This window comes from Equus asinus, chromosome 3 (genome assembly GCF_041296235.1).
Source record: "Equus asinus isolate D_3611 breed Donkey chromosome 3, EquAss-T2T_v2, whole genome shotgun sequence".
Lineage (NCBI taxonomy): Eukaryota > Metazoa > Chordata > Mammalia > Perissodactyla > Equidae > Equus > Equus asinus.
The window spans coordinates 5,028,840-5,048,662 of record NC_091792.1 but is presented as its reverse complement, the minus strand read 5'-3'; the positions used below and the strand labels follow the sequence as shown (position 1 = coordinate 5,048,662).

The 19,823-nt window shown below is 40.4% G+C and overlaps 1 protein-coding gene across 1 annotated transcript; it reads right to left on the bottom strand.

The window, feature by feature from the left end:
- Nucleotides 1–1,323: 1,323 nt before the first annotated feature.
- On the bottom strand, nucleotides 1,324–18,455 carry LRIT3 (leucine rich repeat, Ig-like and transmembrane domains 3). Its single transcript, XM_014839064.3, has 4 exons — nucleotides 18,265–18,455; nucleotides 15,125–15,597; nucleotides 6,704–7,009; nucleotides 1,324–5,323 (listed from the first exon to the last, which is right to left on the bottom strand). The coding sequence occupies exons 1-4, from the start codon at nucleotides 18,378–18,380 to the stop codon at nucleotides 4,176–4,178; spliced, it is 2,043 nt and encodes a 680-aa protein (XP_014694550.3). The 5' UTR covers nucleotides 18,381–18,455; the 3' UTR covers nucleotides 1,324–4,175.
- Between the last annotated feature and the right edge of the window lie 1,368 nt (nucleotides 18,456–19,823).

Below are 19,823 nucleotides of genomic sequence, written 5' to 3'. Positions count from 1 at the left end.
AACAGGATTTTCTCCTCCATAGTATCTTCTACTGGTTCTTCTTTGTGTATTTGAAGGACATTAATTTTGGTGTATTAATTTTATATGCTGCCACCTCACTGATTGCTTTTACTGTTTGAGCTGTTTCGATCACTAATTCTTACGCCACGGGGCTGGCGCCGTCCCCCGTTTTTCAGTTGCATTCTCTCTGCTGTCGGTGTGTGCAGTATTCACACACTCTTCCACCCATACACCCCCCCCTTGTTCTGGTCTTTGTTCTACAATTAAATGTATTACATGATCAAGGTCAGCGCATTTGCTTTAATTCCACCCCCCCCACCCCCCGGCTTCTTTCTCTTCTCTTACTGCCTTGTCTTTGCAGGGTACCACCCTTCTCTAGCTCCTTCTGCCCTAGAAGCAACGCTTTTCCCTGGCTTCCACCTCTGGCCCCCTGCTTCAACACCCCTCCCTTGCAGCTCTGGTCTCAGACATGAGGTCAGTGTATTTGCACTTGGTGTTGGCCTTCATTCTCTGGGTGTGCTTTTGTCTTTGCTCCACACAGACTCTTGGCTCTCCTCTCTTTTGCGGTCTCTTATGCCTTCCTTCTCTTGCTCTCCACACCCACAGGCTTGCAGCAGAGGCAGGACACTAGTCAGAATTTGATGTTTATTTATCTTACAGGCAACTTGTAGTTCATCGTATTTTCTCTCTCCTACTAATGCTAAAAATAGGGGTCATGCATGGTTTTATTTGCATTTTTTTGTTAAACTAATAGTTTTGGGGGTTTGGGGGGAAGGATGCATGGAGATATTAGGATTCAGGGGACTGCCATTATCCTCCAGAGCTGCTGTCTCATATTTTGAGAGGTTTTTCCTCAAAATTCTTCTGTACTCCTACCCTTCTGTCTTTGCTCCTAGAGATGACAGAAAGTATGATAAGGAACTTAGCATCAGTGGAGATCTATGCATCTATGCAATTACTCCAAGAATTTAACTCCTTTCTACTGTCCCAATGTTAAACACTTGGGAAATTCCATAAGATAAAGACAACTAGCACACTTAATACATGATGTATTAAAATTATGGCAATGATAGAAAATTGCTGCTTTTCTGTAAGGATTTAATTGTGTTTACAAACTGTACCAAAATAATACATAAACATTGGTGTTTATTTTCCTGAATAATTATGGAATGAATCATCAATGTTATACCCTATACAAAGGAGAATGACTTTCATCCAACCAGTGACTTGAAATTAATTGCATAGAAAGACAGCAACACGAACATATCCACTGGGAGTATAGCCTAATCTTTTTCGCTATTTAAACAAATCAAGAGTCAGATGTTTGTATACAAAATCAGTTTTATTATAAATTAAACAAAAGAAAAGTCTACTTATCAATATAAACATTAGCATTCTCTTTCCACTGAAACAAAACAAAAAAAAACAAGCCTTATAGTTCCTTCTGGTCAACTTTACCCTTTCTTTTTGATCCTTAATTTATTGGGTGGTCTAAATTTTTGACACTTTTATAATAGATTTGCTACATTTCTACATTCGTCGTTGGTTACTCAAACTTCTTTATTTCTTTTATACTTATCATTTGAAATTTTAAGTTACTAGACAGCCATTCAACTTTCCTGAGCTGTCTCCCATTTTATTTGAATTATTTCACAATCATTCATCTGGAAATTTCTTTTTTAATCTCCCTTCATTAGCCATAATGCCTTTTTGAGACTCAAGACTAGGGGTCAAAAATTTTTCTCTTTGAAACTTTCATAAAAGTTTCCCAAAGTCCAGGGCACTTATCTGACTCCAAAGTCCACGGTTTGCTTTTCCGGCCATCATAAACTATTACCTTGGAGTCCTCAACATTTTTTATGTCACAGCACATCACTGATGATAGTCTCACGTGGGACACGCCCTCACTGTGTACGCCAAGTTTTACAAATCTCCAATATATTTTGTCTGAAAGTAAGACATTGTAATCATATCTAATTGCAACATATATTGGCTCAATATCAGTTATGCTATATATCATCCACAACGCTTATGGTGACATTGATTAACAGGCTGTTGATTACGTGGAATTCCATGCTGCTTGCTAGCATGTCAATCTTTCTCTCCCACTCAAGAAAGCGTACTCGTGAGAACATGAGAGCAATGATATTACTAGGATAACCTTGCATAGACTCAAATCTATGTATTTTTAGAAAGCAGATGACTTACAATTATATTCTTTCACTATTAGTAACAAATTACTTGCAATTCACCTCCTGTGCTAAAACCAAGTTGGAGATGACAAAAGTGCTTTCTCCCCTCCATATCACCAACTAGCTTTTTCTCATTGGTCAAAATTAAGTCCAGACCTCACTTGATTTTGATTATAAGGGCAGTCAGTAACTTATCTCATCATGATGGTCCAAGTCTCCTTTTTTGAAATAACCTGCCTTTGTACAATTTGGGTGCCATTTAGCTCAGTAGTCTGTAACATTCTCTCGCAGTATTTTGGCAGAGCCCTTTAAATATGGCAATGAAATTTCATGATATCTTTAGAGTAGAGAAATGAAGGTTTTTGTAATCTTTTAGTTTAAAATAAGTTAATCTAAAATAATTTGAAGCTAAACACAAAATTGTCTGCAAAATATATTTTTCTAACAAATCCCAACAATGAATACTGAATTAAAAACTGTTAGCTCATTAGACAATGCACTCAGTGATGGAAGCACCAAGGACAAAAAAGCTGGAAAGGAGAGGAAATTATACCAGCCGGGAAGTGGGGGAGTTCAGAGCAGGCCATCCATCCATCCTGGTCATCTTCTGATGTGCGGATTATGGCTAAACTAAAATTCTTTTTTCTTTTTAATTAAGAGCCATTTGGAATAAACAATTTCTCATTCTGCAGCTGCTTGTATTATAATTTCCACAACGTGTTACATCAAAGACAATCTGTTTCTTACCAAACATAGTATTTTCTGAGAACTTGCTTCTCAGGATATTTCAGGACTTCTGACATACCTTTATAAATCTGTTCTATACTCCAAAATCTTCAATGTAAAGGGAATATAATCTTGAGTAAAGGTGGTGAAAAACTCCTTTTTTTAAAAAAAACTAAATTTTATCTATGATGCTCCTTTTCTCCTATTCATCTGGCCACTCCAATTCAATTTCCTTGATGTTTCTAACCTACAAAGTCTGACCAAATGCATCCACTGAAGATAATCTTTCAAAATCCTAAAACATGCCTTTTGGCTCTAAAAAAGACTCTCCAAGTTCTTCCCTTTATCCAGGAAATCAAAATAACATGGCAAAAGACAAACAGCTTAGCTGTGGTCCTTTGGCCGCCTGAATATCTTCTGACAAAGCAGAAGGGGAAAAAAGAAACGACAGAAGGAAGAGGGGAGGGAGAGAAGAAGAGTAAATATCAAAATATTCAAGAGATTGTTTTAAAATGAGCACCATGGTTTAAAAACAGACCCATACAGTCACTTAGCAAATGTACTAGAATGCAATAGTTACTATTTTTTGAAATGACCTTATTATGCATCATGATCCTCTTTCTAAACTTATTTTTGCTAATACCTATGTTTCTTAGGACATGGGAAAACTGTTTCTTACTTGCAATATGAATACAACTACACTGTATTGTAATGCCTACGGGCACGAAGAGACGGAGCCCTCCTTTTCCACGGGGCTGGATTTCACCTTAGCGAATGCAAAACTTACTCTCCCACTCTCGCCCACCAGGCAATGGCAGCCAGTGTCCACAGCAAACCCCACAGGGCACTTTGAACAGGAGTGAAATCAAGGCATAGCTGGTTACACTAATCTTTCTTCACTGCCCAAAAAACTATCTTTTTAAAATTCAGATTTCACTTTTTTACAACCATTTTCACATAAATTTATTTTTAAGGACTAAAACATTACCCTAAAACATATTAATAACTTATTAAGCACTGCTCTAAAAATTATTTCTATGGACACCTTCCACACAAAAAAAGTCAAGATTATTTGTCCTTTCAGTTCAGAAGTCTCATGGTATTTTTTTAAACACAATTAAAAGCACTCCATTTGTGATTTTCATGAAGGATGGGAAAGTCTGTCCAAAAGTCATCCAAACAGAGCGTCAACTATACCCTCAGATCCTCAATTGGAAGAAATTTTGTGAAATTCACATGCACCTGAGCTGTAAAACCTTAGCAATAATAGTCTGGTCTAGAACCCTCGCTTTTAAAAGTCATCTGAGATTCCACACTTGACCTAGAACAAAGCAGCAACTTTTCTGAATCGTCTCTGTGCCTTCGAGTCCAAAGTTCCCCTACACTTTGAGACCTGGGAGACAGGGTCTCAAATTGGATGTAAGTCTCTTTTGCCAAATCATCTTCCCAAAAGGATTCTGACCTACATTGCAGTTTGCAAACTTTGTACAACAGGAAAAATATCAATGGCAAGACAACAACACAGGCAGTACCGCTCACCACGATAAGGAAAGACCCTTGAAAATCACCCACTTCTTCAACTGTCCTAGTAGAAAAGGTGATGCACTGGTCCTTCCGGGGAGGCACTCCTTTCGGATAGACACATGCTATGTATTGCTTCCCAGGCTCCAAGCCATCTATGATTACTTGGTTCTTGCTGGAGTCAGCATTAAGCAGCAGCAGGTCCTTCTCCCCATACTTGGAATATAACACGTTCACCTCAGAGTCACGCATGCTGTTGATGGTGTTCCACACCAAAGTCACACTCTCTTCGGTCTCGCTGACCACCCTGAGATTTTCTATTGTGGCACCCATCTCCATAGACATTGCTTGATCCAACAACGCCAATTCTTTTTTACTTGCACTAGCAGGAGGAAGCTTACCTCCACCCATCTCCACCTTTAAATTTCTTTTCACATCTGGGTAGAGCTGGAGTGACTGCTGGCCAGCCACGGTGGTGCTTGTTGAAATTCTAGTGCTTCGAGTTGCGGTTGGAGAAACAAAGGAGGAGAAGAAAGGAGATAAGGAGGAGGAAGCAGTGGAGGGAGGAGACAAAGTAGAAGTAGAAAGAAAAGTGGAAGAAGCAGCGGAGGAAGGAGGCCAGGGAGATGCCGACGGGCCAGGTATGGATGGAGTTCTAGAGTCTGCCTGGACCTCTCGCTCAGGCTGATCTCCAGTTCCTCTTTCAGAAGTGTCTGATGATATGGTGGTTGTGACAACACCAACCACTGTCACAGTAACCACAGCTTCCGACATCCCAGCCAAATTTTTGGCCTTACATTTGTAATCCCCAGCATCCTTGTATGAAATGCCTGTCAAGCTTATTATGGACCATCTGACTCCTTCCTCTGGAGATTCCTGAATTACTGGAAGAAAACAACATACATACTTTGTGAAAGGGAAAAAAAAGGAAAAACTCAAGCAACATGCCGACTGAAGCAACTATCTGGTTCTACATGCATCCCTTTCACAAAAGCCAAGAGGGAAGTGGCACACTGCAAATCTCCGAAGGCAGGCAATGGTTCTGTGAATCGTCTACATGAAGGTCTGGGACGTGCCATGTGCCATGAGGTCTGTATGGAGAGCAGTATTTTCAAAAGACATGGGGCTGCAAGTTAGGAGACTTGGTTTTAGTAAACTTTTGTCCACTAAGTGGATGTGATTTCAGACAAGTCAGTTAATGTCTTTAGGTCTCTGTCTCTGTATTTTTAAAATAAGAGGATAAGACAAAGTGATCTCAAAGAGCCCTTCCAATTTTAACTCACTGTAGCTCTATAAAATGTATACCAGAAGCCCTTACTTAAATATTTCCCCAAATATTTTTATTGTAATAAAATGCCGTCTGTCTATAGCCAGAAGGTATAGCAGATCATTTTCCGGCATGGAGGAGTCGTAATTTGTATTCTCAATCTTCCATTTTATATTTAACTTAGATTAACATCTAAACCATGGATTTTTTTAATTTGCAGAACAATATATAGTTCTTGCAAAATTGGAATTTTACTTTCCTAAACACTAAAATCTAACATATTTTTATCCTGCCTTGATTTCTGAAGCTTTCTGAAGGATAGTAATGCACTGAATGTCTCAACAGCCCAAAATGTAACTCACCCTCTTAAGCTGTGGGCCATTTACTTTCTATTTGTAGGAATATTAGGCCTTATTTTTTTTCCATTAGGTTTCATCATTTCAACCTTGATTTAAATTTAATTTTAAAGAGTTTTAAAAATATATCCCTTTGATCATGAGACTATCACTATGGAAATAAGGCCAAAGCACCGACTCAATCATAGTAGGATCTGAAAAGTCTGTGTTACCAATATTTCTAAAAATTACACTTTTTGCTTCATAATAAGGTTTTCATGTAATTTAATATTTAAGTAATCATTCAAAAATGAGAAACTTGTATGAAAATCCCTTTTAAGACAATTGTAATGGTCATGCATTTTAATGTGAGCCGTACCCAAGACAATGCAGAAAAACACAGGCCTTATGCAATTTGCCATCCACTGAATTGTGTTGTTTTCTAAGAAAAAAATCAGATTGTCTAATTTCATCCATGTAGTTAGTCAGATAAACTAAGGAAAATATTAACCAAAAAAATGAACCTTTCAAATTCCTTTCTCCCAAAAATCTTGGCATATTTTATTAGAATTAACCGGCCAATTTCAAACAAAACAAAAACATGAGGTTCAGTTCCAACCTTTGAAAACTCTTTGTTTCATAGGCCTGAATTAAGAAAATACCTGTATAATTAACTGGCGAGCTGTCGGATCTGGTCCACGTGAGCTGTGGGGTGGGGTAGCCGGTGGCATCGCACCGCAGCAGAACGTTACTGCCCAGAGCGGACGTGATCTGGGTGGCCGAGGCCATCACCGATGGCTTCAGACACTGCTCCAGCTCAGCCCGCTGAAATGCAATCCCTGTCAGGCGCTCGGGTTCACTACAAATCATCAGTGGATCGAGGAGCACTACAGCGGGGTCGGCAACTTTAGACAACTCGATCACTTTGGAAATGTGACAGTCACAAAACCAAGGGTTGTCCTGCAGACCTAGGCCAGAAGGGAGGAAAAGGGTGAAAAGTTTATTCTGATGACTTCAGTTGACATCACAGCCTCTTGGGGAAGCAGGTGTCTGCACTGTCTCCCTCAGAACAGACGTGCTTTGCGGGATGAAAAGGAGGCACCTGGCTGTCAGGTTTGCCCTGCAATCCAGCCGCTGAAAGAACACATCCTGTCAGTTCAGATCATTAACGACCACGGCTCACCGTTACTGACCATTTACCCCACACTAGGCTCCTCTAAGCACTTTCCTGTATTATCTCATTTAATTCCAACAATCCCATGAGAAGGAGAGTATTATTATCCCCATTTTAAAGTTGAAGAAGCTGAGACATGGAGAAGCCAAATAATTTGACCAAAGCCACATAGTTAATTAGTGTCAGAGCCAAGATTTGAATCCAAGTACCACAGGTGCCATAAATACCGCGACAGAGCTATTTCTAGGTGCTGTGAAAGCACTTCCAGTATTTGAAGGGTTATGGGGTGCTGAGAGGCACCTAGAGCAGCCTGCACTGCATTGCTGTTTTGTGTGATCTGAAGACACACTGAGGCAGGATAAGTTCTGTGGAGCGAAAGCACAGAGTGAGATGCAGGCAGCGTCAGGAGAGAAGATGGGAAAGACTGGTCGAGGCTGGAACATAGCTTAGCATGGATGTCACATGTGGTGGCCACGGAGGTGCCCTGCTCAGTCTCCCTTCAGGAGAGCATCAGCAGCAAGGTCAGTTAGCTGTCAGCCTCCCCTGCGAGTGCCTTCAGGGTCTGCCTCCACTTTCAGAACCGCTGGTCAAAGTGCTCCGGCCTTCAAGGAGCCTGTCAGTGAGAGCTCAAAGAGAAATGAGGAAAACGTTCCCGGAAACTAGAGGAGAGGGGCCCCTCGTTATGGAGTGACAGAAAGTTTAGCAACACCGTCACCTGTGGCTCACCTGGAAAGTAGAAAACATATTCAGCGACATGCACGTTCCAGCTAAGGATATTTCTTCACACGGTGTCCAAACTGCTGCCTGGTGTCTTCCTGCTGCTCATTGTAAAATGTCAAGGAGAGACAACAGCTAAAGGAAGATCTGCTAACATAAAGGAGCTGAAACTTGCTGGGTTAAATAAAAGAAGTGTTTCTTACTCCCAGCCTCTCCAAAGCTCTCACATTAAGAAAGGGCTCCAGAGAGAAAGCCAAGTCTAGCGTGGGTGGGACTCTAACGTTGTGTGCTAAGATCTCAGAAGGATGTCAGATGGTGCTCAGAGCCTTCCGTCACACAAAAGTCTCTCTGAGGGCCTTAAGGGTGACGCCCCACAGCAGCCTCACATAAAGCCCAAGGTTGAAAAGGACTTCTCTCAAAAAGATTTGTGGTTGTGGCTTTTTACTAATGGAGTGGATTATATATTGATTCATAAGGAGAAAAGACAGAATTGCAATTTTAGAAAATTCTAACCATGGTGGAAGATTTGACTGTTCATTTATAAATTCTAGATTTCCATGAATGCCTATTTTTAGCATAATAGCACTTCATGACTGGCTCATATTTTTCTGCCAGCATTGGTAAATGTTTACTGTTCTTTTACGTTCTATCTTATAAATTTCTTTTCTTCCGTGAGTGAACTAGCTTGAACTTCTTCCTCTTATATTTAGTCCTTTGAATTCATAACCAGTTCAGTAACGTTGCTTTGAATTCTATCCCACCCGCAACAAACGTCAAATTCATTCTATCATGGAATAATGTGTGTAGAATACTTAATACTTTCAAAACACTTATTAGGCCAGATTTTTTCTTTACAAAGTAATAACAACACAAGTTAGCAGTTATTGATTACTTTCTATGTGGCAAATACTGCACCTGTCAAGAACTGTAAAGGGTCTGAGTTTTGCCCTATTTAGGGTGACCACCTCATCCCAGTTGACCACATAGTTTTATAGATGTTAGCAGAAGACACAGGACTCCTGGTCAGAGACAAAGGATAGTTTATTACTCACAACTCTGGAGGGAGACACTATCTTTATCACACTGGGCAGTAAGCATGCCTACCCTTTGCTCTGGAGGGAGACAAATCTCTGCTTCCAAAATGGCTTTCGACACAAACTTCCTTGAAAAGATAGTTCAGCGCAGGAGGCAGTCAGTGCCTGCCTCTGCTCACACGACAGGCAGAAATGTGAGAGACGGAAGAACTGCCTCCCAACAGTGCTCAGCCTGCTAAAGGATTTGTCTGCCTCAATCCTGACAATAGCATGAGGTGTATATGTTAGTTTCACACTCATTTTAAGAAAACCAGTGCTTAGGGAGGTTTAGGGATCTGCCCAAGGTCACACAACTGACCACAGTCAGGATTTGACCCTCGGTGTCCTGGTCTTAAAGCTCTCATTCTCAACCACTATGTATATGTCTTATATCGACCTCTGGAAACTCGTATGATTCTTCCAATTTCACACCAGAGAACGCCAGAGCTCAGAGATTACTGCCTTAACTTTGTAAGTAGCTTAGAGTTCTGACCAAATCCCAGATGTTTCAGCCTCCTAATCTAATACTCCTTCCACCATAACTCATTTCTTCAACACCTAAAAGCGTCTAGAGCCATGGGTGACAGCTATATGTGCCGTTATCTACAAATAATGGATGTCAAAGCAGCAATGTCTGGAGCACAAATGTCTATATCGGGAAAGATCCAGGGGCTTTTAACATTAACAATTTCATTCCCACTTTGACGCTGTTAGAAAAATGTATTAACGGTGAAACAAAATTCTTTTAAAAATTAATCCAACTGGTCATATCTAAAAGTTATGTAAACCAGGAAGATATTTCTAAATCCCTCAAACATAGAATGTTTATTTATTCCAACTTTGAAATATCCAAGGTCAAGGGTATAACTTTAAACCCTGAAAAATAATAATGATCTGAGTGCTGAACGCATTCACCAAGTGCTTTTTCTCCTGGGGACAAAGTTACAAGAACTCCCTGGAGTTACACTGTGACCTTCACTGCATTCCTTCCAGCCAGCACACCATCCACAGTAATTTGCATTAATCAATTTATTTTACATAACTATTCTTGGGTAGGGGCAAATGAACTTTGCCTTCTCCTTTTTTTAAAAGGGTAATGTTTTCCATGCATCACGGTGGTTGGATTAAATGTGCTATTTTTGTGTGAAAAGTCAGCAATAAATTCCTGTACAAAAGTCATTCTGCAGATGATCAGCTCTTGAAGTCAAAGAGCACACCTTAGTCAGCTTTGTGGAGGCAGTGGCGTTTCACATTCAAGGGGAAAGGAAAGTCATTTCAGCAAATGGTGCTGAGACAACTGGACATCTGTTTGGAAAAACATAAACTTCAACCCCTCCCTCACACTATACTCAAAAACTATTTTGAGATGGATCACAGTCATGAACATAAAAGCTAAGAATATAAAGCTACAAACTGAATATAAAAATTAAAACCATAAAGACAGTAGAATATCTCTGTGACCTGTAGGTAGGCAAATATTCCTTAGATGGGACACAGAAAGCACTAAGCGTAAAAGAAAAAACTGATAAATCAGATGTCACCAAAATTTAAAACTTTCTTACTAAAGACTCCATGAAGAAAATGTACAGACAAGCCACAGACTCAGAGGAAATATTCATAATGCATATAACAAAAGACTTGTGTTCAATAATAAAAAGAAAAACAACCTTAAAAAACCACGAAAGAAAAAACAACCTTAAAAAATTATAAAGGAATATACCAATGGTCAATAAGCAAATGAAAACATGGTCAAGACCGTTAGTCATTAGGGAAATGCAAATTAAAATCACAAGGTGGTACCACTCCCTGACCCACCCACCCCCTGAAATGAAATGAAAGAGACTGAAATGAAAAAGACAGACGACATGGAGTGTTGGAGAGGATGTGGAGCACGTAGGCTGTTAGACAGTACTAGCGGGGGTGTAAAACAGTACATGCTCTTTGGAAAACGGGCAGTTTCTTAAAAAGTGATGTGTATAACCATCCTATGATCCAGCTATTTCAATCCTAAGAATTTATCCAAGAGAAATGAAAATGTATGCTACAAAAAGCTTTGCACAAGAATGTGAATAGTAGCTTAATTCATAATAACTAAAAACTGGAAACGGCCCATGTGTCCAACAGCAAGAAAAAGGATGAACAATGAGTGCGTTCATAAAATTAACTGTGACTCAGTGATAAGGAACCGCCAATCCATGCAATGACACAGATGAATCTCAAAAACGCAGTGCTGAGTGAAAGAAGGCAGGCACAAGAATGCATCTTATAAATTCCATTTATGTGAAATTCAGGGCAGACAAATCAACCTATGGTGATAGAAATAAAATAGTGGTTGCATGGGCTGGGAGGAGACTGACTGAGACGGGGCACAGGGGAACTTTGCAGGGGCATGAAATTGTTCTGTATCTTGGTGAGGATGTGGGTTTTGTGGGGGTATACATTTACCATCATACCCAACTGTACACGTAAGATCCTCTGTATTACACCCCAATTCCTCAATTTAAAAAAAAGTTTAAAAAAGAGAGGAATGCTATCTCTGGAGATGGCCTGTGAATTTGAAGCTTGACTTTGCCTTCACCAGCTGTAAAAAGAGGGCCGTGATGATTACAGACCCACCTCCTGGGGTGGTCCTCAGGGCTGGGATCCTGCCAGGGAGTCCTGAAGAGAGCGCCTGGCACAGGTCAGCCCTAACTACGTGGATTAGTCTTCTCTGGGCCTAGCAAAGCATGGGCATCCCCATGGGGACTGAGGAGCATTTGCTGAATTAAATTAATGACATATTAGAAAATTCTGTGGGAATAATCAGGCTACTGCTGTCCTTCAGGCAAATTTCATTCTGAATAGGAGAAGAGCCCAGGTTTACAACTGAACAAATTTGGGCACCAGTAAATAGCACTCAAGAAAGCATTTTATGCCCTCGCCTACTGCAGGCTTTTTCCTCCAAGAAAATCATTGTCAGGGCTTACGTAGTCTGCCTATGTAAATATTTGCCTATTCTTGAGAAAGACGCCGTGGAAACTTACCTGTATTGCAAATCAAAAATCTAATCTGGTTTCACAGTTAATCTAAACATTTACTTGCAGGACACTAGTTTATGTTTTTATGGATACGTTAAAGGACAATATCGTTAAGTTGGTATTTTTACTCATGCAGAAATGAGAGGGTGTAATCGAAAAACCTTTGCCTAAATTTTGTTATTAAATACCTGATTTAAAGAGATCGGTAAAGTAATGCATATATGAGAAAAATAACTTTGGTATTAGTACATACCGTACCTTGCATTACAAAGGAGAGGGGAAGCGCATGGGTTCTGGAACAAATGGCCTGTATTCCCCCCCTGCTCCATCGCTAGGTGGTGAGTGAATCTGGGCAAGTGGCTTAACTTGTGCCTCATTTCTTCATCTATAAAATGGGGATGAAATGGTACTTACCACACGGTTAACACGAGGCTGGAAGAAGCTCTATCTGAGCAGTATAGGAACTAGGCTTGGCCCTGAGTAAGCACTCCATCAGTGTTAGCTTTTACTATTATTATTTCAAATAGAACCTCCATCTGCTAACAATAGCAAACACAGGACAATAAAGTTATATAAAAGCTCAACGTATCTTACTATAATAGTACAAAAAAATCCTACAGGCACCTAGAAACATATGATTGCTACAGTTAACCACTGAGTTCTAGAAAATCTAGAACTGGTTCTCATCACCATATTTTAATGATAAAATTGGAAGACTCAAATATAGTTAAAATAGCAAAAGAACCAGAGTAGAGAAGTATTTTGTTATAAGACACTCCCGGCTCAGTCACAGCTGCTATGGATTATTATTCATCTAAAATCATAACCTCAGAGACTGTTGGCCTCATATCCTAAAGAACTGTCACATACAACATCTCACCCCATTCTCATTACAGTCCTGTGAGCAAGAGGGAGCAAGGCCTCCCACCTCCATCTTCCAGCCGAGAGCACTGACTCCTCTGTGCGTGCCCATGCGCGCCCCAGCCCTCCTCTGGGAGGGCAGCTCTTCTTTCCCCTTGTTGCATTGCAGGCACGGCTTTGCTAAGGCCAGCTGCCATCCATGGCTGGACATGTTTTAAAATATCTTCTGTTATTTATTATCATGATTATTATCACTATTGTAAAAGTAATGCATGGTCGTTGCAGAACATTTTGAAAATACAGAAAATCAAATGATGCCTCACCCCCAAAGAAGCCGGTTAACCAAGTGTATCTTTTCAGTCTTTTTCTTTGCACTTTTCAAAAAATTGTAATTGTGCTTTAAGTACAATTATATACCCTGCTTTTTAAATTTAATGTTATATCGAAAGTATTCTCATTTTTCTGCTTTTAGAGCATCTGAACCCTGAAACAGATAAACCTGTGTGGGTAACTCTCCACGGACAAAGAAATTTCATGACCCTTTCCCATGTGATCCCTCTGTTCTCATCCAGATTTAACTTACAAGTGAAAAATAATAATGCTCTATAAATTATTTCTTCATAGTAATATTTGCAACTAATCATTAGAGAGCTATTTATAGTAATTTAGTAACTGGATTTATTGTCTACTGTATCTCTCCATTCGGTAGTTCTGTTAGAACCAAGAATGGCTTCCAAAGAAACTTAGAAAAATATAGAGAGAAATAGAATCTCAATGTTTAAATTAGGACAATTTCTAAATATCAGCCTTACACATAAGGATCAAATTAGTGGCTAAAATAAATAAATACTACAGTATAGGTTTGCACGGTGTATATAATCACAGTGTATATAATAAGGACTCCACAACCATCGTTAAGTTAAACTAATGTTTTTTTCTCTAACCCATCCCACAATACTGTTTTCATTTTCTAACCAAAAACGTTTGAAGGACTAGATAAGCAGTGGACAAAACATGAATTAGCTATATAAGAAAAGCCTATGTGATTTTGCCCCTGTCTATCTGGTTCTTATTACTCATGCTTTTAGTCTCATAAGCACCAAAACACATTTACATCTCAACAGAAGCAATGCTGAAACCATTTAAGGGGTGTCACAGCATTTTCTTTTTTATCAAAAGAAAACTCAAATTTAACTTTTATTTTATTTATACTTCATCAAAGATTTGAGTGTGTGATATTGGTCAGCAGGGATTGCTGGCTCATATTTAGCATCTAGTTGCTTCTCACTCCAAAAGGCTTCCTGTCATTTCATTGGACAGACAGAAGTTCTTTACTCTTCTGAGAAACAACCTCCTCTGCTGCAATGACGACACAACTTGTGAACTGACCACAAGCCTTATCGAGTGAGCAAAATTGTAGCAAATCAAACCGATTGACCAAAGCCTCAGGCTGTGTCTTCTACAGAAGTGTGGAAGGCCTCCCTGCCCACAGACAGCCCAGAGAAGGGTCTCGGTTCACTGATTTCAATGGGGCAACCACATTCACTGGGCGGTCACCACGTGCAGAGCGCTGTGGGAAGATACAAAGAAAGAAGAGAGGGGTCTACCACAAGGAGTGTACCTTTAAGAACCCAAGACTAACACCCATAGAACCTAAACAAAGTCAGGATCAACATATACAAAGCTAAGCACAGCTAAACTTAGCGACCAAATCCATTAGGAGACCCACTGGGGGCCAGTTAAATAACTGGTGTTTCTGTCATTTCTTTTTAGATTAAGAAAATTTGGAAGCTATCTTCCTAACCGATTAAACCCTTGCCCCTCATAAAGAGGCCGACGTCCCTCTCCCACTCCTGAAGAGCCTGAGGAAGGGTTAAAAACAGACCAGAGCGGAAGGTTGGGTGTGGCAGAGTATGGAGCACCGGCGTGTCACAAGAATAAGGACAGGTTGGAAGATTTGTCACTCAGCTCCAGGGCCTCTAAGAGCAACGTTAGTGTCTCAGCTTATGTGGCCAGCTCCCCTCCCTCCCCCAACACACACACACACACATACACACACACACACCATTACACCTTACACAGGGTAGATAGGCAAATTGACCTAGCTGATAAAGTACTATTCCATCAAAAGTGCAAGTATAGAGCAAGAAACAAAAGTCAGCAGATATGAAAAGACTGAACCACTGAAGCATCCAGAGCAAATTATCCGGGACTGAGAAGCCCAGAAATGGATGAGCTCACCAAGAATAATTCTTCTCGGTGAGAGGGCCAGGCTTCTAGATGATGTTGCAACTAGGTGAGACCAGCTCTCCAGGAAATCTGGTGGCAGCGTTGTTAGTCTGTTGCTTGATAAATCCAAGTAGGCAAGGTTCTTCAGGTACCTGAGGGCCTCATTTGGCACACTGGTTATTCTGTTATTGTGCAGATCCAGGGTCCTCAGAAGCGGCATATCCAGCAGAGATGCCCAAGGGAAGGCAGCCAGAGAATTCCCATCCAAGCGCAACTCATGCAGCTGCTTCAGGTTGTAAAAGCTGCTCGCATCAAGGCTGGCCACGGAATTGTAAGTCACCCAGAGGTACTGGAGCTCCACCAGGTAGTAGAAGGCCTCGGCCGGGATCCTGCGGATGACTGTCTTCTCTATGCGAAGCTTCACGGCGTCCACGGGGAAGTTCGTAGGGACCTCGTTCATGTCCAGGTCATTGCATAGGACCAACCTAGTGTCACAAGAGAAAGAAACCTGCCTTCTGAGACTCATTTGAAAAAATAATACTTATTTGAAATATGCATCAATTTTTCATTCCCTGATGGTTTTTGCAAATTGTCTGTTCAGCCTGACTAACCTATTCATTAATAATTCATCATCGTCTTCTTCTTTTAGATTGAATCATATGAAATGGCCATTTTTATAGGTTAAAAACAATCAAATATCAGCAGCAGTTTCTTGTGGTTCAACCTGATATTGATGGAGCTCTTTAAGAGTCAGGCCTGTGCCACACCCACCACAACCGCGGCCTTCTTTCATCATCAGACAGGCCCTAGGAGGTGGGTGTTGGGTTCCAGGTAGAGGCACCAGCTCTGGAGGCAGGCTGATCTCAGCTCAAATCTAAGCTCGGACACCTTCTCTGTGGCCATGAGATCGTGGCCACTTCTCTGATCGCTCAACTTCATTTTCCCATTTGGGGTGTTAGGATGATTAGTTGAAATGGATGTAAAATTTTACACCTTCCTGGTGCATAGTAAGCACTCAATGAGTGTTTGCTATTATTATCATCAACCTCATTTTTACGGATAAAATAGCTGAGGGCCGGCACCATCAGGAAACTTCCCAAGGCCACATAGTGGATTACAAAGCCACCTTTCAAACCCACATCCATCCAACTCGGGGGAGCACGCTGAAACCTTTCTAGAAATGACCCATTTTAAAGGAATCCCCTGTCAAAGTTACAAATTGATCCTTTTTAAGACGATCACTTAAAGAAAGAAAAAAGAGCAAATGATCACACTAGGTGCTTAAAGCTGAGCTCTGTTTTAACAATGTGACTGTGCACTGCTTTCAGCCTAAGGAATTAACCAGAAACTTCGAGTTTATTCCTTTTGCCATGTCACTAACTTAAACGACCTTGAGCGAGTCGCACTGCGATGTTGTTTAGTGGCAAGTGTAAAACAGGCATAGAAAAACAAGCCTGCCCCGTGGGTGGGAGTAAAGGAGGAAGAAACAGAGAATTTAGTTTCATTTTAACCTGTAAAAAGACCTATTTATCTCCCGTCATATACTCATCCCCACTGGACTGCTGAAAATGAACAATAAAAAGTTTTGCAAAGCATGATCTAAATTACAATTCATTATACACATAGTAAATAATAACTATAAAGTAGTAAATAATAACTGTAACACAGCCATTTAGTACAACACATCACATTAAATCAGTGAATTCTAAAAGCCAGGCTGTAATGTAGAGAAGGAAGCAGCATAAAGCTGCGATGCACTGGCAGCGTCATCTCCTTTCTGTGACTTTGGGAGAAGACTCTGAAATCCCTGGAATTCTCCAGGGGCAGCTCTCCTTCTTCATCTCTATTCTGTATCACAAATTTCAGTGCTGCTTTATACCAGCATGATGCGGTTTCTACTCATTACGTCAGCATTCCACCGTGCTGCAGTGGAAGAAGCCTGGACTGGAAGCCGAAAGACCCAGCATCCTTATCAGCCAGGCACCGCATCAGCTCAACGCTGCTCTTGGACGAGTCGTTCAGTCGCTACGTGGTTTAGTTCTTTCCATTATAAAATGACAGCAGTCAAACTAGATCATATCTAGAATTCTTGCCAGGCATAATAGACTATGATTTTTATAAAGTCCATCAGTAATAGGGCCACCATTGAGAAGGAAACATCTCTGTGATTGTTTTCTCAAAAACACCCAGAGCCTGGGTCATTAACTGCTGCATATCGTTTGCCAAGTAGATCTTTAATTTTTTACATTCTTCTCACTGTCTTTACCCACCTACTGAATATTTCAAAAAGATATCAAAAGTTGGATAAGTAAAGAATATACAAGAACAAGACAAACTACTCAAAAATGTTTTTATTATTATTTAATTATTTAAAGCTGTAAGTCAGAAATTGGGTGATTCTTCTAACAAATTACTTTGTTTAAGAGGCTCACTGTTCAATCAAGTCACAAAAAAATCTGATTTTGTTGCTAAATATCCCCTCAAAAAAAAGTCTACCATGTTTAACTATTAAGAGTTCTGTTTTGCATTTAATTCTATCTAAAGGACCCCTGCATATGTTCTCACTTAACAGGGAGTTGTCAAAGCAATCAGAGGTTAAACGGCTTCTGCGGGGTCAGCAGCAGGCAGGGTGGATCCAGACCTTTAAGCTTCTTTTCTTTGTAAACTGCAATATCTTAAAGTGAAAAATTCTAATTATGAGGGTCTCTAACTCTTGCGACCCTCCTGCCTACTTCCTAAATTGTACCCCGTTGGCAGGAATAATCCCCAAAATGAAATTTACAACCCCGGAAGCAGATGATCTGGGCCTGGCCTCTTGCGCTTTCTCCAATCAGGCTGAAGCCGGCCACACACATTTGAGTGGGTTTGACCTCAGAAAGGGACATTGTGTGAAGACAAGTGCGATGAATATTTTTGTAACACAGAATGCGTTTGAGAGTCTCAGATTATTGGAGGGGCTTTTAAGAGCCAAACCACTCAAAATGAAAACAGTGAAGGAGTGGGCAACCTGGACGAACACAGTTAAATTCAAGCTTATATAAATTTTAAACCTTCTCTCCTCTGATTTCTGATGGATAATTTGCTTTCAAACTAAAGCCATCTGGTTTGAGCCCTTTTTCCGGGAATCACTAGTAACAAGGAGAGAAGCGTACCTTGATCCCGAGCCATCGTCTCTGCCCCAGTAGTCGCAGGTACACTGTGAAGGACACGAACAGCTCACTCTTTCCAAAAAGCTGAGCACAATGCACAGGCATGCAAAGAGACGCATCGCTCCTTTCAGAGGTTATTTGAACAAAAGGTGAAAACAAAATCCTAAGCATTCAGAAGCTGGTGTGCCAGGACCATAAACAGCCATTTACCAACAGCAGATTACACAGGATTAGCTGAGATCTGTAGTTACTTAACCTTCAAGTGTATCTTGCAGGGGATCAATCGACCTAGGCTTTGAATATGGTTTCAGCAAAGCAACACATTCTCAAGAAAATGAAAATCAAACACGTCAGGAAAATTGTAATTGTTGCCCATATCTAGATTTGCAAAGGAACCTATTAAATAAATCTCTTTCCTCTGGACGTCATTGCTACTTCACCTTGAAGGTACACTGAATGTTAAAATAATTCAATGTCTAAGCAGATGCTAGAAAATACTATAGATTATTTACATGTTATAACATTATAATGTTACTTTTTGCCAGCATGTATAACACTCAGTTTTACAAAATTTAGCTTTAAAGATAGAAGCAGAATTGATTTCGCATAGATTTATCAACGTTGCCGCTCATACTGGCTATCTCCAAAAGCAAAGGAAACCAAGTTCAGTACCTAGAGATTTTAGGCAAAACGCTCCAATCCACCCTAAAGGGCAGGGCTCAGGCTCCTGTGACAGCGCGTCCTGTGGCTCTCCCAGGTTGTCTCAGTGCTGTGCAAGGCTCAGCCCAGCGTGTTCATTTTTAATGAAGGCCATTATCTCTGTTCAAAAATATATTTTATTCCAAGCTAGTTTCCCAAGTTATGGGCATCAAACTCTGCACAGGAAGCTCAACTGTCACGTCTTTTAGCAATATTAGGCTCCATCGGAAAATAAAAATTAAATTAACTAATTGAAAAACTACCCCCACACATATAACATGGGGAATTCACAGGGACAATCAAGGATTTAGGTAATAAATATATAAGGTATTTAATCTTCTTATTAGGTGGTTCTATCCATCATCTTTAAACCAAAAACTTTTTTAAAAGAAAATCAATTCCATAAAAAACAAGAATATTATGGGAAATATTACTGAAAACTAATAGAGTGCATATAGAAATAGTAGAGTCAAAAGAATTTGCCCAGTTAAAATAAAACACTGCCGGTTTTCAGCTTCTGCACAATTCATTTGTTCATCCAATATTTATTGAGCACACACCAAACTAAATACTAGGAGTACAAGGATGAATACAATGCCTCGCTGCACAAAAGGACCTCACGTGATAAAGAGAGGCACAGAGTACTCGTGTGAAGAATCGGAAGAGAAGAACGTCAACCTGCCATGCTGGTCACTTCCTAGGGAGGGTGGCACCTGAGCTGCTCTTACAGGATGCAGTTCACGTATGAGGTGGGAAATCAGGAAAGTGGCGTTGCCAGCAGAGGGAACAGCAGGTACAAAGGAACGGAAGTAGGAATTAGCATCTTGTCCTCAGAGAACTACAAGCACTTCAGCATTGCTCAG